At 45.0% G+C, this 27,730-nt stretch overlaps 4 protein-coding genes across 14 annotated transcripts; 2 read left to right on the forward strand and 2 right to left on the reverse strand.

The window, feature by feature from the left end:
• Positions 1–129: 129 nt before the first annotated feature.
• On the reverse strand, positions 130–3,738 carry pclaf (PCNA clamp associated factor). Its single transcript, XM_040132807.1, has 4 exons — positions 3,578–3,738; positions 2,524–2,610; positions 2,262–2,442; positions 130–435 (listed from the first exon to the last, which is right to left on the reverse strand). Exons 1-4 carry the CDS (start codon positions 3,621–3,623, stop codon positions 393–395), a joined length of 357 nt encoding a protein of 118 aa, XP_039988741.1. The 5' UTR covers positions 3,624–3,738; the 3' UTR covers positions 130–392.
• On the forward strand, positions 3,142–15,865 carry nedd1 (NEDD1 gamma-tubulin ring complex targeting factor). 6 transcript variants are annotated; one of them, XM_040132792.1, is made up of 16 exons: positions 3,142–3,351; positions 6,273–6,416; positions 7,121–7,215; positions 8,110–8,226; positions 8,469–8,609; positions 9,194–9,423; positions 10,869–11,070; positions 12,176–12,299; positions 12,383–12,511; positions 13,175–13,243; positions 13,319–13,408; positions 13,719–13,897; positions 14,226–14,418; positions 14,490–14,649; positions 14,855–14,921; positions 15,208–15,865. In XM_040132792.1, the coding sequence occupies exons 2-16, from the start codon at positions 6,281–6,283 to the stop codon at positions 15,310–15,312; spliced, it is 2,037 nt and encodes a 678-aa protein (XP_039988726.1). In that variant the 5' UTR covers positions 3,142–3,351; positions 6,273–6,280; the 3' UTR covers positions 15,313–15,865. The 6 variants fall into 6 exon arrangements, with proteins under 6 accessions (XP_039988726.1, XP_039988725.1, XP_039988729.1 ...); XM_040132791.1 differs by lacking the exon at positions 3,142–3,351 and adding an exon at positions 4,634–4,742; XM_040132795.1 differs by lacking the exon at positions 3,142–3,351 and adding an exon at positions 4,634–4,742 and having other exon boundaries at positions 14,508–14,649.
• Positions 12,441–26,765, reverse strand: si:ch211-59o9.10 (uncharacterized protein LOC561841 homolog). Of its 4 annotated transcripts, XR_005707937.1 has the most exons (13): positions 26,662–26,764; positions 26,041–26,203; positions 25,460–25,681; positions 24,053–24,110; positions 23,499–23,949; positions 23,022–23,113; positions 22,846–22,947; positions 21,837–21,912; positions 21,052–21,143; positions 20,208–20,326; positions 19,983–20,082; positions 13,323–13,448; positions 12,441–12,546 (listed from the first exon to the last, which is right to left on the reverse strand). XR_005707937.1 is itself a non-coding variant. In XM_040132799.1 (12 exons), exons 3-12 carry the CDS (start codon positions 25,591–25,593, stop codon positions 13,446–13,448), a joined length of 1,227 nt encoding a protein of 408 aa, XP_039988733.1. In that variant the 5' UTR covers positions 25,594–25,681; positions 26,041–26,203; positions 26,662–26,764; the 3' UTR covers positions 13,316–13,445. The 4 variants fall into 4 exon arrangements, 3 of the variants coding, with proteins under 3 accessions (XP_039988733.1, XP_039988731.1, XP_039988732.1); XM_040132799.1 differs by lacking the exon at positions 12,441–12,546 and having other exon boundaries at positions 13,316–13,448; XM_040132797.1 differs by lacking the exons at positions 12,441–12,546; positions 13,323–13,448 and adding an exon at positions 18,509–18,900 and having other exon boundaries at positions 26,662–26,765.
• Positions 16,346–18,682, forward strand: lyrm5b (LYR motif containing 5b). Of its 3 annotated transcripts, none has more exons than XM_040132811.1 (3): positions 16,346–16,690; positions 17,192–17,249; positions 18,202–18,682. In XM_040132811.1, exons 2-3 carry the CDS (start codon positions 17,205–17,207, stop codon positions 18,406–18,408), a joined length of 252 nt encoding a protein of 83 aa, XP_039988745.1. In that variant the 5' UTR covers positions 16,346–16,690; positions 17,192–17,204; the 3' UTR covers positions 18,409–18,682. The 3 variants fall into 3 exon arrangements, with proteins under 3 accessions (XP_039988745.1, XP_039988742.1, XP_039988744.1); XM_040132808.1 differs by lacking the exon at positions 16,346–16,690 and adding an exon at positions 16,800–16,931; XM_040132810.1 differs by lacking the exon at positions 16,346–16,690 and adding an exon at positions 16,801–16,917.
• Positions 26,766–27,730: the final 965 nt, after the last annotated feature.

Consider the following 27,730-nt stretch of genomic DNA (forward strand, 5'->3'; position numbering starts at 1 on the left):
AGGTGAGAAGACTCCAACTGAGACCTAATAATCAGGACATTCGTAGAAGGAAGAGACTGTTCAATATATAATACATCGAACAATATACGAAATATTTCCAATCTTCCAGGAACACAAACAAATATTCCATCGCAACATCCTGTGTATCTGAATATTCCTCTTATAATAGTTGTGATTAACACTGCAAACAACTTTAAAAGCCAAACAACAGACGCGACTGCAGGTTAAAAACATTTTTTTCTTTTTTTTTTTTTAAAAAAACCAAAAAGTTTAATGAACTATACAAAATGAATTCTGCAGAAATTATATACAGATGTACATTAATATGCCACCGAGCATGAGAGGAGGCAGCAAATAGAAGGAACAGTCACAGACAGATCCATTCATCATCTTCAGTCATCACCCTCCTCATCCTCAGCAGGCAGCGGTCTGGACCTGAGGAGACAAAATGCACACTCAGGGCAAGAAAAGCAACATGGTTCCGCAGTATCTCTCGCTTCAAATGCCAGGCAATGTATAGTATTGGCGACTTTTTGTTAAGGACACACTCGCATGCATCAGTACAACTATGGCTAGGAGATGAGTCTTAGTGCTGAATGCATAAGTTCCAGATTCCCTACCAAACCCTCGTCCACAGAAACTGGTCATTCTAGTCACTGTAAAGTAACTTTACAGGTGTGATCAGGTCATAATATTATTTATTGTCCAAGTCACGTCATAGGTTGCACAACTTTTAAAAGACAGGTAAAGATAAGAGCTTTGTTTAGGGTCAACTCAGGCTGGATATTACTCACTTTTCAAACAATACAGTTACCAAAGCACCGCTTTTCGTTACCTGAATAAACACCTGTTTTCTACAAACCCTTTCATTTGACAAATTAAGCAGAAATTAGGGATCAAATTTCAATTAGGATCTAGCTCAGGAAACTTATGACAGGAAGTGTAATACCTTGTGCCATTTATGATACGACAGCACCTTCAACCACCAGTGACGCTGAACCAGCAACACAAACTCTAACTGTACCAATATGTGACCAGCACTTGGCTTAATGAGCCACAAACTGCCATTTTCATAAACGCAGAACCACAACTTTACCATCATCTCCCACAAAAACTGTCCTTAGTGAAACCTGTCGATCACACCGAGTCGCAGGACGTCGTTTCTGGACAGTTTTATTGCTGCCGGGATATTCGAGCTCTCTCCCAGCGCAGGAGGCAAACCACTCAGCTAACTGGTATATTTAATACCAGATAACTGGTATACAACCAAACCAGCTCAGTGCTGATGAAGAGCCGAACAAACAATTCAGCCCCAGCTGATCCAAAACGTACGGTGGCCCTGAGAGCTCAACAGCCTGCAGCTCGAGAAAACGTGCGCAGATGACGAAGACATCTTCACTAGTTGGACAACACATGTAGGAAAAAAAAGGGGGGGGGGGCAAAATAAAAATACTGAAACACAAAGACGACAAACGAAATGAGTTACAAATGTGATCATGCCCAAACACATGACACTATTTGTCGCCAAATGGTTTCTCACGAATTTACAGAAGTTGATTATCCATCAGGGGCGTTGGAAAGGATCAATCAATAAGTTTTTTTCCCCTTTTCATAATCTGATGGCACGATTCAGATACTCAGCAGGGAGTAAGCCTGGCTAATTATAAATAATAAATTAATATCGTAAATTAAAAAACAAAAAAAAGGTACATAATATATCTGAATGATGAAACTAAAACTTAGTTTAATTAGTTTGTTTCCAGTGGGTGAACAAAACTTTAGAATCTCACTTCAGGTCTGTGCGACGCACAGTGCTTCTGTTCGTGGTTCTCTCTCACGTCGCAGCATTTTTTTCTAAGTGCACGTCGCTGAAGAGATTTTCTTCAAAAGTTTTCTGAAGCTGCTACTGATGAATGAGCCTCCTGCTTTTACTGACGCATTAACTTGAAGTCAAGTCTGCTCGACGGGTTCACCTGCTCAGAAGAAGGAATCTCAACTCTTAAGTATCTAAATTTTAATTTTAATTTGAGGAAAAACTCACAACCGACTGTTCCAGGACCAGACATGGAGGTAAAAACCTCCAGGCTGATGTCCAGCTGCAGTCAGTTCAGTGTTATTTATTCAGCGCCAAATCATGACCTACATTTTCTCAAAGCACTTTCCAGAGTAAGGACAAGACCTTACAGTGTTATGGAAAGAAACCAACGGTGTACAAGTAAAGGTTCGATGACGATGTGGCCTGATGCATCAGGCTGACATACTTCCTGCTGGCCTTTGACATCCCGCTACCTCCGGCCTCCTCTTCATCGTCAGCCTCCTGGGGTCTCTGGTTCTCCTTCTCGGGCTTCCTCGGGGGACCGCCAAAGAAGTCCCCGATGCCCTTCTGCCAGGTCGGAGTGGGACGAGGACACACTGGGTTACCGCCAGCATATTTGTTCTTTGCTAAGAATAAAAAAACAGTCGTATCATGTAATGAGCAGTGAATATACTGAGTGTGACGTGTCTGTGGCCAAACTGACTGACCAGGTGTGGAGGACTGGCTGCTGTTACTGCAGGAGGCGTTGGCTGAACTGGAGCCCAGAGACTTCCGCGGAGCAGAAGCTGCAACAGCTGCAAACACAAATCAAACACTGTGATGACTGGATGTGTAATAAAACATCAGAGAACACAAACTGGATCTTGGACAGCCATGTCAGACATGAGAAACGATGATTGACCCAGTGGGGAAACTGGGTTGTGAAAGGATGAAAGATAGGCAGAGTTCCCTTTGACATAACCTTACAAAAAGGAGCGAGTTGGTCAAATAAGCATTGAAAAAACGGTTGAAGCTGCAGTGTGGACCAGTGTCTGCGTGTGTGCACAGTCGCAATAACTGGACATTTAAAATGATACCTGAAGCAGGTTTTACGAGTTCGGTTTTTATGAATCAGTTATACGCCGAATTTACCAAAAGGACTTGCGGTTCAATAAAATACCATTCATTGCGTCCTGTAACATATGTAACTACGACGACAGGCAAGATAACATTGAATTTTGTAACTTTTTAACGGGGTTTGGTGCGACGTCCGCATAAAGCCGCACTGCGGCGCTCAAAACTGGCGCCAGTTTGCAGAAAGCAAGAAACTACTTCTTGGACACGACTAAGGATAATGTCACGTTGCTTCGTGGGTCGGAGGATTAAGCTATAACTGCCATTTCTTTGGTGACAACACGACTTTTTTTCTTTTTTTTTCCCCTAAAGAAACCCTTTTGGCTGTTCAGGAGGAACCGAGAACACAAGCGAAATCCAGCCTCCGTATTGGCGGGAGGCTGTTGTTGGGAAGGCTGATTCTGGATATTACTGATTATCAGGTGCCTACTACATCCACATGCTAATATTTAGGTCGTGTTTACAAATGCAGTATCATAATATTACAGAATTGTCCGGGGCAAACGATTGAGTCGCTCTCTCCGCTTTGTTTGGCTTTTTGGTCGCGCTCCCAGCCCGCCAGACTACATAACAAAACAGCCGCACTCTTGTACAAATTAGCTCTTTGTTGCCGACCTCGTAATAAATGTCGGTAAATTTCAACTGTACCTTTTCTGTACGATCCGGGAACACTGTCGGCTTTAGTCCTCACCATTTTAACAGTGACCTATGAAGGTAAGTGATCTTCCAGCACCAAATAAACCGATCAAAGTGAAGGGATCGGAGTGTCCCGCCTTGGTTTAAAAAGCACAGCGGATGGGGCGGGAGAGTCCTTGTTCTGGGGCTCGTGTTCTGGCAGACGAGACGCCGCAGCGGCGCGACGCTGCCCTCCTCCGGCGGACTGGCGTAACTTCATCGCCCCCGCAGTGCTGCGAGCTACAACGCAGCGTGGACGCACTTTGAGCGGCAGGTGGCCTCTCGGCTCCCGTCCCGGCGTCCGCGCTGAGCAGGGGATGAACACAGATTCCCCTCGTCCTGACGGGTCCTGACTCGTCAGGTGTTTTTGTTTCGGGGCCCCTCTGCCGACCCAGAGGGACACATTTCACAGGCGTGGCCGGAATCACTCCCTGCCATTGGGGCCCCCAGGGGCCCCCATGGGCCCCCGCTGTACATGTCAGCGTCGCCATTTCCCCACACAGCCAGAGACCGGCCAGCACGCCAGAGATGAAGTGATCTGCCTAGTTGATCAATCGCTTAGTTGATTCATTGATTGTTCTGACAGTAAACTCAACATCTTTGTGTTTTTGGTGGCAAATCAGAAATAAAAGCATTTAAAATATGTTAAAATGGACTCTAGGGAATAATGATTTGCATTTTCCGCCGTTTTCTAGCATCTTTACGCTAAACCATCGATTGAACTTACAGTTCCCCTGTGATGGAATATTACAACCTTTGTGATTACTGTGATTCAACTAATAGTTTCAGCTCTACTTGTATTCACCGTTGGGGGGTTTCATGTATAACCAAGCCTCATATCTTATAAACTCATCATGTGTTTATTTTGTTTTTTTGAATGTAAAATCTTCAGATTATTATTAACCTCTAAGTGCAGCTGTCAGATAAATGGAGAGCAGTGAAGAAAACAAAATCGTCCTGTAAAGTGTTAGAACCTCGGTTTAGTAAAATGAAGTTTGTGTTTGTACAATAAAGTTACAAACTAAGTTTCTCCTTTTTGTCCCTCCGGCGTCTCCGTAGTGGCGGTTTCTTGGCTGCAGGCGGATCATAAACAAAAACAGCTTCAGCAACTTTAGTTTAGTTTTATTTCTCTCTCGGGGTGAGTGTGACACGGTTTACAGAAGGAACTTTAAACGTGCGGTGGCTTGTTCGGTGTCGGTTAACGCGTCCGTCGTGTCTGTTCGGTAACTTCGAAACCCGGTCGTCTTCTGCTGTAGCTAGCGTTAACTGTTAGCCGCCGTTAACTAACTTTGCCGGCTGGCGTTTGGTTTCACGGCCGGTTTGCTCATTGAACTCACCGGCTCAACAAGGGCTTTTAGGTAGTTGTCGGTATTCTGAAAGTTTATCCAGTTTTGATTTCACGTTACCTTAAACAACCAGGTGACATCTGCAGGTCTTAAAAGGGCTCAGTTTACAAAAAAAACTCCTTTAAAAGTCTTAAAATGTCTCAAACTTCATTTACAAAGGCCTTAAATAATGTTTCTAGCCTGCTGGAGGCGGTAATGTCGCTTACAATATCTTTTTAAATGTGATTTTAGCAAAAAAAAACACTGCCTGGAAATGTCCAGTTCCGCTGTTCCAGATGTTATACTTCTTACATCCTGCTCCACTACAGTTATTTGACAGTTATATATTTCTAAGGTACGTTTCATGTTAAGAGTTTACAAATAAACATACGATGAGCTTATAAAAGAAAAGACATCACTGATGAATAAAGCAGTGTTTTTTGGCTCCTGGCTCCTTACAACAACAAAAAAACTGTGTGTAGTTGAGGCCCCAGGTCCCAAGTTTAAGACAAGCAGCTCCAGCAAAGAGTGAGTTACCATCAGATGGTCTAATTTAAATAATCGCTCGAGTCCCAAAGAGGTACAATTATCCAAAAGTTCACAAAAAAGTTAAAGATCGGAGAAAAGTCCAAAACATTCATATAAATGTGTGTATCCGAACCTTCATCTCCCGTTAATCATCCGATGACCCCATTTTTATCACGAAAAATGTGATATAAATGTCATGAATTCATTTACTTGGTAAACAACCCTAGGCCTTATCATCCCTGCTGGTTTTCATTGATATCGTTCATCCTTTGGTCAGCATGTGAAACAGGTGTTAAATTACACCCTGTGTGGCATGAAAAATGTATTTAAAAGTCTTAGTTTGACTCAGAGGAACCTGCAGAAATCCTGTGGCAGTCTTAGCTGACAGTGACCTGTCACCGTCACATATCAACTGTTCAGTCAGTGCAGACATAAAAACGATGAAAAAGCCTGAAACCTTCACCACCTGTTGCTTTCACATCTCATTTCTTTCAGTGTCTTGACTAATGTAGATATTTTTGAATGTCAAAAAGTTTCTGAAGGAAGAAAAAGACCGGAATTCAAAATGTCCCGGTTTCATTTCATTTTCATTATTTATTAGTCCTGCCAATTATTTTTCTCGATTAATTGTTTTGTCCATGAAATGCCAGATAAAAGTAATAATTTCCCACAGCCCAATGTGATGTGTGCATATGTATGGTTTAGTTCAACGAACACTCCAAACCCCAAAGGTAATTAGTTTACCGTCATGCATGAGAAAGAAAGGGACGACACGCTCACATCTGAGCAGCTAGAACCGTGTGTTTTATCTCCAGGTGTTGCCATGGAGGAGGTGACCCGCTTGGTGTCGACAGGGGACTGCGTGAAGATCTGGGATGCGGTTTCCATGGCGCCACTGGAGCAGTTTAACCCACACAGCATCAGCCACCCTGTCGCACAGGCCTGCTGGAGCTCCAACAGTATCCTGACTGATGAAGAGATAAACAGATAGAGCTGTTCCTCTGTTTTTATCATCTCCGTAATAAGATCCAGCGGCATAACGTAAAAATACAAAATAATCTGAACTGGTAATCAATCCAAGGGTTGATTTACACATTGGTATATAAATCACATATGTTTGAACATATTCTTCTGCTTATCTAGGGCTGCAACCAGCGATTATTTTCATTACTGATTAATCTGCTCATTGTTTCGTCCAAAACTTAAAGATATTCAGTTTATTGTCATGTAAGACAAAGAAAATGGCAAATTCTAAAGCTGGAGCCAGAGGTTGATTGGTGTTCTTGTTTGTAAAATGGCTCAAACAATTATCTGACCTCAGCCTTATGTCTGTTGTCAACAGATTCAAGAGCAGTTCACACAGCAGAGGCTGTTTTTGTCTGCCCTTTGCGCGTCCACTGAGTTGTCTACTGTAGCGCAGCTCCAAGTCAGCCTTTTCCAAAATAACAGAAGGTTCTGAGGGCTTCTAAAAGGGTAAATGTTGACCATGGCACCACTCTAAACACCTGACCCAGATGCTGGGAAGCCAGACGATATCACTGTTGTTTACTGATACGTAGTAATAAATGGACTAAAGAATAGACGCAAGGGCCGCGTGACTCGGTGAAAGCTGTCTGAGAAATTTTGGAGTAAAAGGTGAACCAGCCTTGACCGGTTCTTCCAGACCATTACCTGGTCAGTGCCAGCAGCAGCGGGGACAAACTGGTGGTTTCCAGTCTCAAGTCGACTCCAGTTCCAGTGGTGGAACTGGCCGAGGGGGTGAGTGCACAGCTTTAGTTGTCGCTTTTCTGTCTACCAATGTGTTCTTACGTCACAGCGTCCACTTTGTTGGGCACACCTGTACAGTCCGATACAACCGTTCTGACCTAAAGTCGACTTTTAATGATGCCCATTATATTCAGTTCTTGTCGACACTGTCATAGAGATGTCAGTTCAGTTCTGAGCTCACAGTCAGTGATGGTGTTGTACTGGACTGTATTATATTCAGAGGGGTTTCTAATACTCTGACCGCCTCATGTATTTATATAGGAAGGACAAAAAATAGAAACACTTCTCAATGTAACGTAGATCCAGTACGACACCACCTTTAACCATGAGCTCAATACTACACTGGTAGTTGCTGTACAGGTGAACCTAATAAGTGGACTGTACATTTACACAGTAAACACACAGGAGCGGTGATCAGATCAGATCAGAGCTGTCCAAATTCATAAAGTAGAGGAAATAGACCTTTGTCACAAATATGGCAGACCTTCTTCTCACCATTGCGGTCAGCGTCAAGGAGCCAACTTTCTGCTCAGTGTCAATCTTTCCGTTTGTGCTGTTACACAAGGGCATGGCCTCAAAAAAGAGTTTGGTTCAGGGTCATAAAATACTAAAAGGATAATGAAGGCCAGGAAGCCAAAGAGTGATTGAGAGAGGGATCATAAAAATGCCATATTACAGGTTGATATGACTAAAGTCACACTGCTGAAAATCAGATTTGTGTCAGGGTTATTTAAAATAGTCTGATCTGTGTCCTACATGGGTAAAAAACTATATTCTCTCCACCTTCACCTGCAGCCTGAACAAACTGTACAGTAGTACTACAGTAGTACTACTGTAGCACTCATCACCCTCGCTAATGACTGCTCTTTGTAACTGTCCGTTCAGAAAAAGCAGACACGTGTGTGTCTGAGTTCATCGTCTCAGTTTCTGGTCAGTGGAGGTCTGGATCACTGTGTTCACATTTGGGACCTGAAGACCAAGAGACTGCACCGCTCCCTCAAGGTAAGACTTCACACAGGACAGGACAGAAGTTAAATACCCTGCAATCTGTATCCTGAAGCACTTACTGAAAATAAGTTAGAAAATAAAATGAAGGAAAGTAAAGCATCTGTCTCAGAGTGGTTTATGTTGCTTACTGAGTTGTCAGGAGGATTCAGAGACTCTTCAGCCTGGACTGTCGTGGATGCCATGAAGGTAAGAGGTAACACCCGAGGTCACCGGTCTCCCTCTGTCTTGATTCTTAGGACCATAAAGAAGAGGTGACCTGCGTGTCCTTCAATGCCAACGACAGCTACATCGCCTCCGGATCCTCCAGTGGAGATCTGGTCCTCCACAGTCTGACCACCAACCTGTCCAGCAAAGCTTTCGGCCACGGCAGCAACCAGGTCAGACCGTCGGCTGTTTGTTAGAGAGAAATCTTCTGTCGCTGGTTTTAATATGCTGTAAACGCCGTCTTCTGCGTAGAGTGGAGAAAGAGAACTGACACTGTCTTACCTGAATAAATACGGAACGGTTTTAAAATGCACCACTTTGATACAGATCGTCTGGGTAGTTCTCACACAAGCTGGTTATATGTAACTGAAGTGCTGCCGTCTAAACTGCGGGTAACAGTGCACATTTGTCCTGTCCTATCCTATTGTAGCACATCATATATATTCTTTTGTTTTAACATTTTCCTTTAGGGCTGTAATTATATTAATAATATTTAGTTCAGGGAGCTGTAGTATTAAACCACATTCGCTGTTACCACCAGCAACTACAGGTGTGGCCAAATCAACCAGGGCTGAAATCTTCCAGATTGACACTTTAATGCTGAAACGATGAATCGATTTATCGATTCAGATAAATCACTTAACGTTTCAGTAATTTCCTTTTTCATTTCCCAGTAGACTGAGTCCTTAATAAATGACTTGAACCACCTGTTTTCTGTGAAGACTTAACAAGAACCTCTTACCTGTTTTATCTTCAGCCCATCCACGACCTGAGGCTGTCCATGCTGAAGCGCTCCCTGCTGGGCAGTGTGTCTGACAGTGGCACTGTGGTCCTGTGGGACTCCAACACCCAGAAGGAGCTCCATGTTTTTGACGGTGCCCATAAGGCCCCGGGCTCCGGCCTGGCCTTCTCCCCTGCCAGTGAGCTGCTGGTGGTCAGCGTCGGTCTGGACAAGAAGATCGTCTGCTATGACACCGCCAGCAAGATGTAAGACTGAACACACTGCTGTATTTCATGAGACAGGGGATTCAGCCGGGGGAGATCAGGGACCATAATCTTCTCTGGGTTATGTAACAAATTACTTCGTAAAAAACGGGAGTTGCTAGAATGTGCGCTGCAGTCTTCCATTGGTTTTGTTGACCACAATAGGCGTGTATTCAGTGTCTGAGTGACTAAGACAGCGGTTCATTAGGCAGTCAGCTCCTGAACGGATCCTGGTCCTGAACCTTCAGACTGCTCACAGGAGCAGTCCGGAGCCGGGATTTCTACATGATCACCGAGCTCAGAAAAGAGAGAATTTACTCCACCTGAGCAAAACTGTTGCTAATGCTCAAAATATTACTCATAAGATCATGATGAGATGAACGCAGCCAAAAGTGTCTTAAAAAAAGAGAGGCCAGTAATATAATATCATAATTGCTTCATTGATTCTGACTAATAATAGGTTTTAATTATATACATCTTAAGCCTATAGTTAATGCATGTTCCCTCCTTTGGGCTCCTGTGAATCCCATCTGTGCTGTGTTGACGCTTTGTCTTCAGAGGCGGAAGACGAAGCCCCAAAACACTGATTGCGTGACCTCAGTAAATACACTGGAACACACAATCACGTGTTAACAGAGGTTAACACGTGTCCCTTAAATGGAAATGCGATTAGGAGAGAGCGGCCCCTTAAATGACCTGTAAGTTGTGACTCCAGCCTGGTGCGTCTGTTTCATAAAAACAGCACGTGTTTGGGGCAGAAAGCGTCACATCTGCACCTGAACACCAGACGCAAAAGCCTTGGTTCAGTTCAGTCGCCCCACATGTGAAATTGGGCTGGCGGCACGGCAAAAACAGACGCCCCCCGGCAGACCCAGTTCTCAGTAAACGGAAAAAAAGACATCTCACACATTAAGAGAAAGATCATTAGTGAACCTAGTCCTGAGAGTCGAGGAAGTTTTGAGGTAGTGAAACCCTTGTTTGTTGCGTGTTAGCGCCATCTACAGTCAGTTGAATACAACATTATTCTAACGTACAATATTTACATACTACTTTCTATATTCTCTGGCTCTGGTAGGGCCAAACGATTTCAGGAACGTGTCTAATTGGGATTTTTATACTAATTCAAATTGGGAATATTATCTGTTAAATAAATTCCAGGCTTGAATTTATGGTCTACGTAGCATTAAGCAAGTTAAGTGACTGCCAGTGGTATTCCCAGACTCATCACTCAGTTAGACAAAAGAAAATCTTCTGGGTAAAACAACCTACACACAACAAGTCTTTAAAAAACCAGCAAACAAAAACACGCAGATTCAATCCAACATGAAACACAAACTGTAAACACCCTGTAAAAAAAGTGTAGAAACATGACACAGGTTAAAAACATTGAAAGATTTTCATTTTTTTCAAGCATAATATGCAGAAAGTATGTGAATGTGCACCTGCAGTGTCCTGAAGTCCATCCGGGTGGACAGTCCTCTGACCTCGGTGGACTTTACTCTGGACGGTACCGGTCTGGTGGTCGGATCCACTCAGGGTAAGATCTACCAGTACGACCTGAGGAACTCCAGCGCCCCCACCAGGATCACGGTGGCACATAAAACCTCAGTGACCTGCCTTCGCCTCCAGAGCCACCCCAGCAGACTCAAGGTACCAGCGGTACAGTAACAATTAATTGATCCACCATCATATTGAGATGTGGGCTCTTTTACACCTCATTAATACACTGGCACCAATTCTGTAAAATGTTTTCCTTTCATCAATTTATCCGTTGTTTATTCCAAACATTTCAACTGCAGAAATGTTTTGTTTTCTAAACGTTTGAAAGGCTGAGAGCTTTTGGTTGTTTGCGGACATGTGACACCTGAATAACAGCAGGTGTTTACATGTTTCTGCATGTGTGTTAAAACAGGCTCAGACTTTTGTGATTCCTATGCCTTCCGATCAAGGTGACAAAACAAGGTGCCAACAGATTTAATGTGTATAATACGTAGACAGAGAGAAGAACGAGGTACAGGAGTCAGTATAATCAGGACTGCTGAAACCATCTCTGGTTTAGACCATGAATCCCTTCATTCGTGTGCTTTAATTTTAGAATTGTAAGCATCAGTATAGGTTTGTCAAACAGGATGTGTGTGTGTGTGTGTGTGTGTGTGTGTGTGTGTGTGTGTGTGTGTGTGTGTGTGTGTGTGTGTGTGTGTGTGTGTGTGTGTGTGTGTGTAGTGCATACTTTATGAACCAGTCAGGCCAGAACATCAGATCTTGGGCTGTCTGTAGGTAACAATATTTTCATAGCCACTAAAACTGCTGAATATTTTCTTGATAAATTGTTTACTCTGTAAAATATCATAAAACATTGAAAATTCCCATCAATGTATCTGAAATCCCAAGTTGACGTCGTCAAAAATGTCCCACAAAGAGTCCAAACCCAAAGATATTCAGTTCAGTATTTTATTAAGACAAGGAAAAGCAGCAAATTCGTATCTTTTAGAACCTGGAACTATCGAATTTTTGTTTGATAAATGACTTCAAAGATGAATCGATTATCGGTATAGTTGCTGATTGAATTCTCTGTCAGTTGACTGAGCGATTAATTGAATACTCGATTCAGCTCTAATCAGACTTAACCTTTGACACGACTGTCCCCGTGGTTTCTGTTGGACATTGTTCGATTCAGAATTAGCCGGTCGTTGCTAATAAACTGCGTTTTCACAAAACTGCATTTGTCTCTTTCTGTCTCTCTCTTCCACCTCAGTCCATTAAACCGGCCTCCACCAAGCTCGCCAGTTCTAAAAGGTCTTCAACCAAAGTGTCCAGCAACCAGCCAGACCCCGCCCCTAGCACAGGCCCCGCCCCCCACAGACAGGTGACGGGCACAGGTCGGTTCATCTCATTGGTCCCTGTCAACATCACGTTATGTTGTACTAGACTTGCATGGATGATCCCCTGTTGTGTCCAACAGGGGGCGCCGGTGCAGAGGTGATGTCCCGGGAGGCCGAGGGTCAACAGGGGACAGAGCAGCCTCCTGCTGCGGAGAAGTTCAGCGGCGTTGGACGAAACAGTCTGGATGTCTTCTCTCCTGCACGGGAAGGTCAGAGTTCCAACAGGATGTAGTTCAGTGTCATTCTGTCGATACACAATGTTCAGCGTTCAGGGAAATGAAAGTGTGTTTCTTCACAACCCGAACAAACACAGTAAAAAAAAAAACAAGTCCAAAGACAGTAAAGTGCAACGAATGAACAGCGGCGTCACACGTGAAGATGGACACTGGCATAGAGGCGTCTTATATTCAGAGGTGCTCCTGACCTCTGACCTCTGACCTCTGAACCTCACGTACGTAAGCATTAGAAACATCTGTCAGTATGATGCCGTCCAGCACAACACCACCTTCAACCATGAGCTCAGTAGTAAACATAAAGTTGGATTTACGTCAGCAAAAACCTTTAGAACCGTAGAGTTCATGACAGGGCTGTTGTACTGAACTACATCACACTGTACAGCTGTACCCAGTAAAGTGGTGGATATCCATATTCCAAAGAAGAAAACAAGTTATCAGCACGGAGCAGAAACTGTATTTAGCTCCTGAACCAAAGGGGGAAAACATCACGACATCTCAGTGTGAGAATGTTCCCAAGGAGGTTGCATTTCTTGTCATTATTGGAATTGTACTAAAATGAACGTCTGTTAGTCTTATCGCTTCAAATTGTCGGGTTCTTTGAGAGGTCGGCGCCTAAACGCAACGTGTAACCCTCAGCTCTTCCCTCTGTCCCAGACTCGAGGACACAGGGGACGACTGGAGACACACCGTTTGGAAGAACACACGGTACAGCAGTCTGACAAATGTTGTTTTGAATGATGCTGCCGGTCCTGGACTAACTTGGATGCTGTGTTTCCATAGTTACCAGTTTGGAGAAGTTATCCAGAGAAGGGGAGGGTCAGCAGGTCATCGGTCGGGCCAGTCTGGACGTCTTCTCCCCTGTCAGAGAGGGTCAGTCTTCCTTCACGCCACTGGTTTCCACTGGTTTCTACTGGTTAGGAAAATGCTGGATTTAAATTTACCCTGGCAGTTTTTACAGACATACGAAGTCCTGCTTGTAGTTCTATTCAGTACTTTTACATGCACTTAAGTAACCTGGGTACCCAAAAGACCCGGTTATACCAAAAAAAAAAAAAAGTATGAACAAATTTATCACAAGGGATTAAAGGATCAACATCTAAAGATGTAAAATACTAAATTTGTTGTAATTTAGGCCAAACCCTGCAAAAGGAGGGTTCAGCGTTCATTGTGGCCGTTTCAGACTCTCATTCAGGTGCCAACTACCATCGTAAGACCCCCGTGGGAACCCCCCTGGGAACCCCCCTGGTAGCCACTGCCGGTCGATGCTACAGCCCGCTGTCCTTCATCCAGACCCCCCCACCAATCAAAGAAGAAGAGCCCATCGTCGCTGCAGCCGCTGAGCCGTGTGACTCCAGGAAGGTGCTGACCTCTGACCTCTGTCTCTGACTAGAAATAATCAAATAAAAGCACAACATGATGTAGAAACGGCCGCTTAGTGTGTGTTCAACGACACGTTAACCTCACGGCTGTAGAAACCGTAGACAGTCTCTTCTAAAAGGAGCCTTTCATCACTTTCAGGCTGCTCCATCAGTTCGTCTCACAGAGTAAATACTGTATGATCAATAATCAATTCTGGTATCATTCAGTTAGATTACTAGGATCAAGGTGTTGATACTCGTGGCGATATAACACACGAGTGTACTCACTGATACAAAGTGTACTTCTACCACAAATCCATCTCCGACAGTCTGACAAGGCCAGCAGCTCCAGCCTGGAGGGGGAGGGGCAGACCACACCCACATCGTCCCAGCAGACCAATCACAGCCAGCCGGCCCCGCCCTTCTTCACTCCAGAGCCCAGCCTCCGGAGAGCCAATGGTGTTCATGCTCAGCTGAGCTACGACTCACCTGTCCTCGGAGCTCCGCCCGCTGCAGCGGCAGGTAGAGCAAATCGTTTCTCGCGTCCTGCTTCCTGTACCGAACTAACTCTCCCTGGTCCTGGTTCCTAACAGTTCCGTCCGTGTCTTCAGGTCCAGCGCTGTCGTCGGCGGTGTCCTCCTCTCTCTCCCAGAACATCGCGGAGGTGGTCGGACAGGGTGGAGCTGCTCCTCTCACCTCCCTGCAGATCCACTTCATCCAGAACATGATCCATGAAACCCTGGAGGACTTCAGGTCTGTCCCTGACCTTTGACCCCACCTATGCCTGTTGTTGTGTCAGGGTCCATTCAGGCCCGGAGAGTTCCCGCCGCCGCTCAAGGCTTATATACTTTTACTTGTGTAAAAAAGTAATAAATGTGATGTGACTGAAGAAAGAGAAACCCCCAACAGAGACATGCGGGAACCCACTGATCCTGATGTTCTCCCCCCTTGTCTTCAGGGACGCCTGTCACCGAGACGTCGTCAACCTCCAGGTCGAGATGGTCCGACAGTTTTACATCCAGCTGGTAGGAACCATCACATACATTTCATCTCCGTGGATTAGATTTAACGTCTGTGTACAGAAGCCGCAGCTCGCTGATCACAGCTTTCTTGCAAACATGACGTAGTTATTTTTACCCACTGCTGATAAAGATGCCGATCTCTTCTATGAACGTGTCCGAAATTGAACAAATAGTATGAATATTCAGCGCTGGACTGTTCAGACTTCTAGAAGCTGCTTTGCGTCAGTTTCAGCTTTGGCCTAATTTCAAATTAAATTATTTTGAATGTGCGTCTGACATGTTGTTTCAGAACGAGATCCACGGGCTGATAGAGAAATACTCTGTGAACGAGTCTCTGGTGGAGGAGATCGAGAAGCTGAGAGAGGAGAACCGCAGACTGAGGACCAACTACTGACCCTCTGACCTCATCCCAGACTGTGTCCCTCCCTCAAGGTTTTGTTTAGGTTAGACAAGGTTAAAGGGGAGGGGAGAAGGATGTGGTTTGGATTTTTTCTGCCAATCACAGCTTTAAAAATAGAAATAAAAAATAAAAAAACCGCCAGACTCCGTGTTGAGTCGGCCGCCCGAGGACCCTCGGCCTCGCTGCTGCCTGCTGATTGCAGAGGACTGACAGAGCCGGAGTCTGCCTCCTTTCTTCATCACGGCCTCTCTGCAGTCCGACGGCTGTGACTGAGACACCGGCTGTGCCTCCTGATTCTGAGGACGACGCATGGGTGTGTTTTACAGATGGAGACATAATATGGATGAAATATAAATCTTCAAATAAATCCTTTGGTTTTGTAATTTAAGTATAAATATATAATTTCGCAGCCTGTAAACCTGAAAACAGTCGAAGACTTCAGTGGCTTCTATCTTACGACGGACTCTGGTTCAGATTATTCATCGGTTCATTTGTGCCTGTATCATGTTTTTATCTTGTCTAAGGAATAAAAAAGGTTCGTATTAAAAATGAGACGAAGACTCCATTTGTGTCGCTGTAAATGACCTTTTTTTAGTTGTTAATGAGCCGATTCTCAACTGGAATCAGCAGATAAAAAACGTATTATCTGAGAGGGTGTTCTCGTATTTCTTCACACCTGCTGTCAGTATGCTGCTGTTTTGCTTGGTTACTATTTATTCATACCAGTCTACTTCTTTGTAGTTATTGTTTTAATTTCATTCAATTTAAAAGAAACTACATTAGAGGGACACTGCGGGTCTTGAGAAGTCTTGAAAAGCACTAGATTCAGTTTCCTCAAGAATAAAAAGATCTTAGAAGTTTTTAAAAAGTCTTGAATTTAATCTACAAAGGTCTTGAATGTTTTTTCTGCCGTAGGTTGTTTAATTTTGAATTGTTTAACACGCCCTCCGGTCATGGACGGATTATGGGACGATGGACGGGGGTTTTGTGTCCCCTTGTGTCTTCTGAGCTCCGTGACTTCCGAGAAACTTGTGCGCATGTGCGAAGCCGACGTTTCCGCTCCGTGTCGGGGGATTGCCATCTCTGCGCCTGTTCCTCTTTGGGTGTTTACTTGTCCGCGGCGAAAACAGCGAACGCGTCCTCGACGGTTAAAGGTTAAAAAACGCGGAAATTCGTCGTAAAGCCGCTGCTGACGTCGCTGCGGAGGCGTAGACGAACCGCGGGAATAACGGGACAAACACGGGAGCAGCCTTATCGGCCGCTTTTTGCGGATGTAAGTGAGCTAATGTGAGTTAGCTGCGTCGAGCTAAGTTCACCGGGCTCCACTTTGTCCCCAGAGAAAGTTCAGGAGCAGCAGAGGTCACCTGGACAGGTAGGAAACCTGCCGTCGCCGGACTGTACCGCACGCTGCACCCACGGCGGTTCCGTTTGGGTCCGACCGGTCACGTTACGTGACATCTGACCTGTCACCTGTCGGAGGTCAGAGTTTGGTTCGTCACGGTTTGTTCGGACCGGACGTGAAAGCGCGAAAGGTTCCTATCGGCCGTTTACGATCAATGGAAAATGATCAGCTTATTAAAACCCGATGAACCATCAGCAATAAGAACTGAAAGGTCGATCATTGTTATCGATCTGTCAAACCGCCTTTAACCCGCGTCGAAAATATATTATAGTTCGTGTAAATCTTGACTTATTTCCGTTTCAGTGACACAAACTATATTTGATAATGAACGATTCTCCGTTTGAAGTGAATCCAGCTCCGGCAGCAAACACGTTAAAACCGCAGCTTTCCTCAAATGTTAACGTGCTGTTACGTGACGGTATCAACGCCCACGGAGTCCGGTTTTTACCGACTATAATCTGTGTTTTTCAGCTCCGACGGGACGATGGCGAACCCTCTGAGGGCTGAAGTCGTTCGACTCTATAAAAATGTGAGTCCTTATATTTCTTTTTTAATTCCGATGAAGATTTCTGCAGAAGCACCAGGCTGGTAGTTAAATTCCTCGGGGGTCCCGCACTCAGTCAGAATCAGTGTTAGGGCGGTGATTGGGGCCTTGAATGGTGAAAATCATTTAAAATCCGGACTTTTTTGAAGGAAGTCTGGTCACATTTTTAACTTTGAACCAGAAGATTTTCACGGGTTTCAATGAAAATAATCGAAAGTTGTTTTTTTTTTCCCTGAAAGATAATTCCCAAAAGAAAAGTAGTCTGATGTTTAAATTTGTTATAAAGTGAACATCATCTAATGCACACCTGGCAGACAGGTGCAAGAGAGTCAGTTTATGGTAAAAGCAAAGTTTCAGTCATTATCATCATCAGGAATCAAACCCTCACTATAAAACCCAGTTATCTCCTCAGTGACTGTCCATCCGGTGAAGCTGCCGGTGTTTCATATGGACAGTTTAATGCCCGGTTGCTAGTTTTTCCAAACTCAACTCAACAACCGACCCAAAGAGGCTGTGATGAATTCAAAGCCGTCGGTTTGGTTGGTTGGAACGAGCAAGTGCAGCTGTCAGGTCGATGTAGAGCAGCAAAAAGCAAAATCTGACCCTCTGACACGTGGTGAAGCACAAGGACCCAACCTTTCACTTAAGCACAGTTCTTGAGTAAATGTACCGAGTTAGGACGAGAAAACAGCGTCAGTGTATTAGGAACAACAGTCCCGTAATATTTCCGTTTAGTTGGTGGGACATTACACAGAGAGGTGTTTGTTATTCAGCCTGCCTTCACTGGTAGTAAGGGGGTGGTCAAAATAATAGGAACCCCTGTTAACGTCTACGCAGACTGAAGGTTATAGACTTCAGGAAGGAGGGAGCAAGTAGGGGACTGTCAGTTTTAGCTGGGTGTTCCCAATAAACTGCAGCTAAACGTTGTCCTCCTCAGCTCCTCTACCTCGGCCGGGAGTATCCCAAAGGAGGCGACTACTTCAGAGAGCGACTGAGAGCAGCGTTCGCTAAAAACAAGTCGATCCAGGACCCGGCGCAGATCAAGGAGATGATCGCTCGAGGGGAGTACGTAGCCAGAGAGCTGGAGGCGCTCTACTACCTGAGGAAATACAGAGCCATGAAGAAACGCTACTACGAGGAGTAAAGATCACCTGCAGAGACCCAGGACAGTCACCATCCGCTGCGACGAGCCGCGCCGCGCCCGGCCCAGAAGAGGATTCAAAGAACTAGACAAATACGAAATGTGAGAGAAAAAACATCTTTGCCTTTATTTCAGGATCATTAAATACCAGACTGGAATGAGTGTCCTGTCAGGACAGAACAGAAATCAGCAGCAGCTTCGAGGTTTTATTGTTTTATTCCTGTAGATTTAACTCAGCACCGAGAGAAAACATTTAAATAAAAGTATAAAAAAACGACGAGTTGATGAGTCGTCCTTCATCAGACGCAAACCACAGGAAGACTCGAGTCTTCAAGTAACTCAATACTGGCAGGAAGAGACCACGGACCCGTCAGCTCCTGGTAGAAAACAGTGGAAACGCCGTCTGGAGGTCAGGGGTCAGGGGTCGGGGACCGGGGGGGCGAGGGAGTCACCATCGGCCAGGTTAGCTCTGCAGATGGGACAGGTGGTGTTATCCTGTCGGGGGAGACGGTCAGAATCAGACTAGAGCGAACACTGTCACTTCGGATCGGTCCGTCCCACAACGAGCTCCTCTCATTCTTTTCATGGTTTTCCAGAGCCAGTTTCCTAAAACCCAAGTTGACGCCTGCGGATCACTTTGTCAGATCAACTGCGTAAAAATGATCATTTAATGTCGCAAAAAGCAGCAAATCCTCACAACGGAGGGGCTGGAACTTGGGAATGTTTGTTATTCTGTTTGAGAAATGAATCAAGTATCAAAATAGCTGATCAATTTTCTGTCTAAACTTCACTAGAGCTGCAGCGAACGATTGTTTTCATTATCGATTAGTCTGCTGATTGTTTTGTCTGTAAAACGTCAGAAAACGGTGAGAAAACACCTCGTGGTGTCGCCCGTCCTGGTAAAGGGCAGGTATCTGGGCTCTGGAGCCCGGGCTGGAGACCGCGCTCAGAAAATGACATTCATGAGCACAAATGAACCCTGCAGCGTCACACACAACTGCCACCTCCTCCCCTCCCTCTGGACCACTGAAAACTCTTTTAGCTCCTCACCCTCACCCGCTCAGGTAAGTACAGGCCGAGCGACGGGGATACTGGGCTTCGAAGCACACGGAACTCCGCACAACTGGAAACACTGGACCACAACCTGCTACCAGCACAAATTGTGTGTCAAGTGCACCGAGTTCAACCAAATGTCAGAGGACCGAACAGTTTTACCTTCCCACATCCTAACGACGCGAGGATCCAATGAGCAAACCCCTTCTGTTGATCCACTCACCGACTAGCTCTAACAATCCCACAATGCCGAGCGTCAGGCGACAAAACGGCGGCGATTCGTGTCCAGGATCTCAATTTACCGCTCAGTACAGATGAAACCAGTAAACGAGGATTTCAGACGCAGCTTGGGTCGGGTCTGTGTTTCGACGCTGGATCCTGACTCTCGCAGTCCAGATAAAAACTCTCAGACAACACACAGGAGCCAGTGTCCGTCCGAATGCACGTAAACTTACGAACGAGCACCCGCGTGCGTCCGGGATGGGGGGAGGGGCGCGATGTGCGGACCCTCAGCGAGCCCTTACCTTTAACCATCGGTCAATGCACTGGACGTGGTAGTCATGGAAACACGGCAACATCCTCAGCTTCTCCCCGTCAGTGTAGTCACAGAAACAGATCTGACACCTGCCAACCAACACCAGGACACAGTCAGTCACGGGCACAAAGAGAAAGACACGTGTTGAACGAGGATCAGCGTCATTACAAGCCAGAAGTACTGAGGTCCAGGTCAGACCAGCCGGTGGACTCACTGGGTGTTCCCGGCGCTGTTGGCAGACTGGAAGGTTTTGGTGGGAAACCTCTGGATTTCCCTCCGAGTCAACTTCTTGGACACGACGGCGCCTTGACGTTCCTCGAACTCCAGAAGAGCCTGAAAGGGGAGCAGATGGACAGGACGAGTCTGTGAAGGACTGCAGGAAACGTACTTATTCATGTCTCTGGGTGGATACCCCGCATCGAGACAGTCAATTGTCATGGTCCCAAACAGCCCGTGGGTGTGGACGGCTCGGGCTGGAGGAGACGCCAGACCGGCCCTGGCGGAGGTCTGTTATCAGGCCACCATGACCCCTTTACTGGGAGTGAGTTGGCGACTGAGAACTCATCACCTCAACACTGACGTTTATACTAAAGCGGACAATAACCACCTGATGCCGCATCACGCCCCAGTTTTAGATTCGCTTGGTCTTTCTGACTGAATCCGGCCGATCATCTGATCCTACTCATTACGTTGAAAAAGGATCTTTATCCGCGTTGAACCACGAAAAGGTTTTCTCCTCGTGGTCTGTTCCTGTTAACCTGGGTAATAACATATTCAGGGAGGGGAGGACAGTCTGTCGTCTCTTCTATAATAAACACATTTTCATGATCTATTATCCATCAGAAATTCAAGTCTCCGTGCATCAGGTACAAACCATATTTGGATCCGAGACATATTTGCATCATTTCCACTTTTCTACAAATTACTGTCATCAGATTATTAATAAGTGCAGGTGTGATTAATTAATAATTCTTCTTTTAACCTGTTACCAGACCACGTCTTCCGTGGCAGGGACTAACGGCCAGTTATAGTCCAGCAGTTCAGACGGTCTTCCTCACCTCGTAGTCGTTACCCTGGAGGTCCTCTGAGAAGTCGGGCATGGCGTTCCTCCTCCGGGTCCGCCCACGTCTTCTGCGTTGACCAATCAGATCTGAAGGGGGGAAAAAAGAAGCAGCAGCTCACTGACAAACCCTCAACCTGCTCTCTCGGGCTTTTCTGGCTTCACTGAGTCTAATATCGACCGTCCTGGAAAACCAGTATCATGAATGTGGATATAACGCTGGGTTTCCTGATCCAGACACCAGCGAGTCCAAGTGAAGCAGAAGGAGCTGTTAATTACAAACGTCGTCACTAGAAGCACGAATGAAGTGATTAATATGATGTGAGATGAAACCGTGACGCAGCTGCAGGTGAATTTGGTTGTAGCGACGGCAGGAAGTGACCTTCAACAGAGTGACACGTAAAGAAAGTGACCACATTACTAGATGCCAGATGAGGTGAGTCGGAGCGAACCGGCTGTTGACAGGTTTTGATCTGATCCTCCGAAGTGAACCCGAAGAGAGCGGGAGAAACCCTCTGATCTCGCTCTGTGGTGCAGAGACGACGACTTGGGATGTATTCTCTTGTATCTCTGGCCCTCGGGGGAGTTTTAGCGCCCCGATACCGCCGTTAACTGTTACCACGGTCACCACAGGGGCCTCCAAATCAACCAGGACTGAAATCTGAAGGACCGCAACTTTAAATGCGGATTCAGAGGGTTTTCCATCCCGCCTTCAGAAACCCAGGAGACCAGAAATAAAAGAGCTAATACAAGACGCTGAGCACTGAGTGTCTGTCGTCATACCGTCCTCGAAGCCAGCCGGAGGAGAGACTGCGGCCAGAACACGAGACATCCAGCTGGGCTCCATGTAGGGATAATGCTGCAGAGAACAAGTCACCGTGGTCAAACTCCAGGCTTCACTGGACAGTTACCAGACACTTCACAGCCAGACTCTTCCTGTCACATGCAAAAACCTTCTGATAGATGCTTTACATTCACGCTCTCCTCTCGTAGTTAGAATGGCTGGTAATGGCACTGGCATCTTTAGAGAAATCTACTTAAAGTATCAACCGTAAATGCGCTACTATTCGTACTATATAAGTACGATACTATCATTATTATTGATGCATTGATGTGTAAGCAGCAGTTTACTATTGTAGCAGCAGCAGTAATTTCAATGATTATCTTAACCTTCTGTTACGGTTTTGTGATCTGACTGAAGCCTTGTTAACCCAAATGCTTTTCTGCAGGGAACAGGTGAGTGGTGGAGGTGAATGGAATTTATTCTGTGCTGCAGCATTAGCAAGAAAGAACACGTTTAGAAAATTCAACAGCCTCGTTGTTACTCCACATCCACAGATTTCACTGGAACTACTTTCCACTGAAGACGTAGTCCCCATGAAAACCGTGAACCCTCTCTCCCCATACCCAACCCCCCAGCGTCATTGGACAAGCCCCCCCCCAAAAAAACTCCAATTTAACCCCTGCTCACAAATATGTAGTTAAGTCTCAGTCATTTTCCTCAAACAGCTGCTCACTGTCGTTTTTAAATCAGACAAACGAGGAAACAGTGACTTTGTCGGGGACTATTTTCAGCGGCGGATTAATCCACATTTGGTGCTGTAGTGAGTGTTTGTGGCAGCGGGACGGTGTGTTGGTGTCTGTGTGTGACTGCGTCTAAATAAACTACAGTGTGTGTGTTCAGTTCTATGGTACAAAGGAATAAGATACATCAGGTTTTGATACACACACAATACTTTGGAAATATATAGAATAATGAAAAATGTAAAGTGAAAATGAGAGTCTGCCTCACCCTGTGGTGGCTCTGCTGATGAAGATGATGCTGATGAAGATAATGATGGTAGTGGTGCTGGTGTCTGCTGTGGGACTCTGCCCCCTCGTGGTCAAACTGGGCCTGAATGAACAGAGATAAACGTGAACATGATCGGTCAGGCCACTGTGTCTGACTCTGCAGGTGAAGCCTCCTACCTGCAGGCTCCGGGCCAACGCCTCGTCTTCCTCCATCTGTGCCGAGCGAACCACGGCTTCCTCATCGTCACTGATGACGATCTGCTCCGCTGCTGCAGCAGAAGAAACGACCGACGACAATCAACGAACCGAAAGTGCTGTGGCGGGGAAATTCTCATCCTCTTCCCACTCCCACTGCAGCTGGTCACAGTTTTAGACTAAATCGTCTGCTTTTGGATCAGTTATTTACTTATTATGTAAGTTATAGTAATTATGGCAAATGAAAGGGAGTTTCTGCACGGTACCAGGACTTTAAGACCTTTTTAATACCAGACAAAATGTAAGTTAATACCCGTTTCACCATCAAGTCACACTAGGTCATATCAACATGTGTTTCCTGTCTGTGTGTTCCGATCTGACTCAGTTAGGCCTCTGGAAGTGGTGCGATGTCTGTGTTTTGTAGTAACTTAATCAGCTCCATGAACTCTGTCTCCTCACCTGCTGAGGCGTTTCCTCCTTCGCCGTTCAGCCATCTTCTCTCCTCTGCTGTCAGAAAGGACAGAGATTCGGAGTCGGGGGGGCGTAGTGGTGGGGAGGTTGAAGCTGAAACCATCGTCGGACCTTGCCGCCTCCTCTGGCCAAGACAAGCAGGACTGGCTTCTACTATGGAGCCCAGCACACTCAAACCCACCTCTTCTACATCGTCCTCTGATACTGGAGTGAGGTAGGAGGAAGAGGAGGAGGAAGACGAGGAGGAGGAGCATGCAGTTGACAGCGGGGCCTCCAGCCAGCGGTCCAGAGGAAAAGCCTTCAGAGAAGAAGCAGGAACGAAGCCGACGCTCTGCTCTCCCATAGCTGCCGCCAGCCGCCTGCGTTTGGATTTACATGAAATACCTTGTTCACCACTGGCAGGCTGTTCAGGTCGTCTCGGTGAACCCGCAACCGCCACCTGAGGACAGACGCACACAGCAGTCAACCTCTGCCGGGCCAACACACGGAGAACAAGTTGACCCAACTCTGTCTTTAGTGTGTGCTGCGGCGCGGTGACTTACAGGGCTAAAATGATCCTCCGTGATTCGACCACGTCTCCTCCGTTTGCCAAGCTGAGGACTGGAGCAAACAAACGGGTGTAAACACAAAGTCAACAGTGTTCAGTCAAAGAAATCCCATGACTGCTCTTAGACCACTAGTCCTTTATTCAGTACAAACTTTGCTTTAAATGGAGATTTTAGGGGCGCTGACTATGCTTAAGACCAGATCATGAACAGGTGGTTTTCATCGGTCTGAAACAAGCGATTTACAACAAGTTTGTGCAGTAAGAGAGTTCGGTGAATCCGACTCGGAGTAAGTCGTATGAAAAAACGTCAAGGGAATTCCAGGGCAAGAATATGACAATGTTCCTGCACGAGGCCAAATGTGTCTCTTTCCGTTAATGTGCTATCAAGTCTGAATGAAGTTGTAAGGAACATTAACGTGAAAGAATCCTGTCTGAAACACAAAAAGCATCACTTTAACCGACAGAGGAATCCGGTGACGTCACTTATTCCATGTTTGAAAAGAGCTTTACACACTAAACATGGGGAGTCTGCAACTGCGTATCTGTAGTTCTGTTAATATTGCCTTGTTGATAGTGGACAATTGTACATATACATAAGGTGTTAGATGAAGAAAGAAATTCCTTTTGTAAGTTGATAGAGTCTTGTTGGAGGCGACAGAAAGCTGTGGGTAATGATGAGAACAGATGTGTCTTCTGTCAAAATGAAAGAGAAACAGGCTTGTTGGTCGTGGTGATGAAAACCCCCCGATGCTCTGAACTGTCCACTTCTCTATCTGTTCTAGCTGCGGGAAACCAATTATGATGTAGGACTGCAGGAAACAATCAGTTCATTATGGATTCTTAACATGACCTTTTTTCCCCCTTTGGATTAATCATTTATTTTCAGGCGATGTCTTTAAATTTCTTGTTCTGTACAACCAAAAATTCAAAACCAAGAAATGTTCAACTTGCAACAAGACATGCAACCCAACTGGTTTCATTGATACTTTTCATCCACTTAGCAAGTAATTCTATTTACAAGGAACATGAATTTATTGAGCCTATCAAGCCTTTAACACTTTTCACAATCTGCGCATACACTGATTTACACACCTGACAGTGTCCCCAAAAACTGGGCATGAAGTACTGACATAGTAGGGGCCCCAAACATTTCTCCATGTAACAATTACTTTTTTTTTCTTCTAATAATAATAATGAATAATTTGCCCAGACTTTTGCATACAACTGTAAATAAGACCTGGAGTCACTTTTTTTTTTACACAATTTTATAGTTGAATGCGTTTACCTTTGGAAAAAACTCAAAAGGGCAGCTCCACACTAAAGTGCTACTGTTCTACTACTGAGTATTGTAATAAACGACCACACCGGGCTAGTGCACAGTCCGCACACAGAGCCGTGTTACCTGGGTGTTTCTGGGACGATGATGGACAGATCATGGTACAGGACGTCCGCGGGGTCGAGGAGGCTGGCTCGGTTCACACCTCCGGGACTGTCCGGCTCAGAGGAACAGAGGCTGGCTGCTAACGGCTCATCCATGGCCTCCCGTGGCACTGTTAGACACCTGGTCTCAACTCTACAATCGTCCCAGGTCCGGTGTCATAGCAGCCAACTGAGGGCAGCTCGCCTGGGAGTAAATTAACCGCGCAGGATAATGAGCTTTTCCAGGCTATTACAAAACTTGGATGATTTACCTGACAATCATATAGACCTTTCTAGAAGGGGACAAGGAAATAGAACCGGGAAAACTACACCAACTGAACTAAAGTCCGTTTTGTTTTTACCAAACCTGCTTCGGAAAAAAAAAACAAACAGTAAAAACAAACTTAGCAGCTCATTTGTTAGCTGGATTAGCACAGAGATGTAGCCACGGCAGCTACAGTTCAGACAAAAATCAAATACATGAAATGAATCGATGTAAAATCAATAAAACTTCACTGCTACCAGCGATGATAACGTTCTGAAAGTGAGATGGGTCAACTACACCTGAACGTTGGGGTCTTTTTTCGGCTTTTTGAAAGGACAGTCCGCGGCGGAGAAGCCCCTGGACTCACAACAGGAAGAGGCTTCGCAATATGATCGGGAATTTCCGGTGTCGCCCCGAAAAGTACCGAAAATGCCTTTCCGTTTGTTCTGTTTCAGTTTTCAGCTGAGAGGATGAACGGCGGTGTGTTCGGACCGGGGATGCGAACACAGCACAACAAAATAGAACAAAAAATACAACTAAATAAAAAAGTCAAATGAAACAAAATATTTTCTTATGACCGGAGGCTGCACCCAGTTCATATTTTACAAGCTGGCGTTGTAAAACTGAGTGTACAGATTTTTATATCTGGGTTTCTGCAGGTTCACCAGAGAAATTTAAGACATTTTTAATACCAGATATAATGTGCAATAAAAACAGTATGAAAGGCTCAGAATTATCTATCAACTACGATGTGAAATAAACGTCATTACTTCTCACATTCTTAATACTATAGTAAACTTTAGGGCTTCAATTAGCACTTATTTTCATTATCAATTAATCTGCCAATTTTATTTTTTTTTTTGATTAATCAATTAATTGCTTAGTCAAGGAAACACACAGAGGAAGAAAAAGACCCTCACCACTGTGCAGAGCTGAAGAAAGTTTACTGTGATAAAAGCAGCAGGTCCTCTCATCTGAGAAGCTGGAATCCCTGGTCTTCCTTGACTCAATGACTGGAACGATTAACTGATTATCAAAACAGTTGCAAATTATTTTTCTGTCAATTGACTCATCATTTCAGCTCTAATATAATCAATAATCATTAAACCTTTTGACCTGGACCTGAAAGAGCAGCAGAAAAAGCAGCAATGAACTGATGGACGCATTAACTCTTTAAAAAATAACTTATGAATTTAAGGTCAGAGGTCTGGAACAAAAGCACTGGGGATTTTCCAGCCAGGTTTTGTGAAAATCACAAACAAAAAAATGTTCTTACTTACATTACTGTCTATTACAAGCTAGAAAAGAAATATTCAAGAAATTCTATTATTAAAGTCTTAAATTTATGAAATTTAAGACTTTAATAATGTTAAAGGCCTTTTTGAAGAAACTGAATTCAGTGCTTTTTAGACTTAGTTGCAGTCACAAAGGATTTCACCTCACTAATTTAAAAAGTCCCAGTTAAGGAGTTTTCTGGGGAGCTGCTGTTCAGGCATGTTCACAAGTCTATGTCTGATGTTTGGAGGTTCCCATCCCATTTCTCCACCAATGGCCAAAATGGGTGTAAACTGACAAACTCCCCAAAAACAAGTGAATCGCTCTGCAATGAACGATGTTACAGGGGTTAGGGTTAAGGTTACCTAACCCTAACCCTCACCTGATCACAGAACCCACAAATGCCAGAAGCAAAATCTGAAACAGAGAAACACAAGACTTATACAATTGTGTGCGAGTACAGAATCCTTGAATAGATAAGACGACAAAGGTTAACAGATGTATGTACCGGAGGTTTTCAGACAGACCAAAGTCGGTAGTCAGATTCCTCATGTTTGTCTCTCCTTAAAGTTTAGGGATGAAAGGAAGTGACAAAACTCTTCATGTAAGGTTTAAAAAAGGGTTTAGTTTTCCTGAATTTTGACTTGTACAAATATAATTCACTCATTATAATATTAATATGAACAATTAATAAAATAAATACATCTACTATAT

Source organism: Xiphias gladius, chromosome 8, assembly GCF_016859285.1.
Source record: "Xiphias gladius isolate SHS-SW01 ecotype Sanya breed wild chromosome 8, ASM1685928v1, whole genome shotgun sequence".
NCBI classification, from domain to species: domain Eukaryota; kingdom Metazoa; phylum Chordata; class Actinopteri; order Istiophoriformes; family Xiphiidae; genus Xiphias; species Xiphias gladius.

Excerpts from the sequence above, each read along its gene's own strand:
- si:ch211-59o9.10 (XM_040132797.1), bottom strand. The coding sequence starts at position 25,593 with ATGGATGAGCCGTTAGCAGCCAGCCTCTGTTCCTCTGAGCCGGACAGT. Across the intron at positions 23,114-23,498 it reads AGGAGGAAACGCCTCAGCAG|CAGCGGAGCAGATCGTCATC; the intron begins GTGAGGAGACAG and ends CTTCTGCTGCAG. Across the intron at positions 21,913-22,845 it reads ATCAGCAGAGCCACCACAGG|CATTATCCCTACATGGAGCC; the intron begins GTGAGGCAGACT and ends TGTTCTCTGCAG.
- nedd1 (XM_040132792.1), top strand. The coding sequence starts at position 6,281 with ATGGAGGAGGTGACCCGCTTGGTGTCGACAGGGGACTGCGTGAAGATC. Across the intron at positions 11,071-12,175 it reads GCCACCCCAGCAGACTCAAG|TCCATTAAACCGGCCTCCAC; the intron begins GTACCAGCGGTA and ends CTTCCACCTCAG. Across the intron at positions 14,419-14,489 it reads TCCGCCCGCTGCAGCGGCAG|TTCCGTCCGTGTCTTCAGGT; the intron begins GTAGAGCAAATC and ends GGTTCCTAACAG.
- pclaf (XM_040132807.1), bottom strand. The coding sequence starts at position 3,623 with ATGGTGAGGACTAAAGCCGACAGTGTTCCCGGATCGTACAGAAAAG. Across the intron at positions 2,611-3,577 it reads TCCCGGATCGTACAGAAAAG|CTGTTGCAGCTTCTGCTCCG; the intron begins GTACAGTTGAAA and ends TTGTGTTTGCAG. Across the intron at positions 436-2,261 it reads ATGTCAAAGGCCAGCAGGAA|GTCCAGACCGCTGCCTGCTG; the intron begins GTATGTCAGCCT and ends TTGTCTCCTCAG.
- lyrm5b (XM_040132808.1), top strand. The coding sequence starts at position 16,882 with ATGATCAGCTTATTAAAACCCGATGAACCATCAGCAATAAGAACTGAA. Across the intron at positions 16,932-17,191 it reads TCAGCAATAAGAACTGAAAG|CTCCGACGGGACGATGGCGA; the intron begins GTCGATCATTGT and ends TGTGTTTTTCAG. Across the intron at positions 17,250-18,201 it reads TCGTTCGACTCTATAAAAAT|CTCCTCTACCTCGGCCGGGA; the intron begins GTGAGTCCTTAT and ends TGTCCTCCTCAG.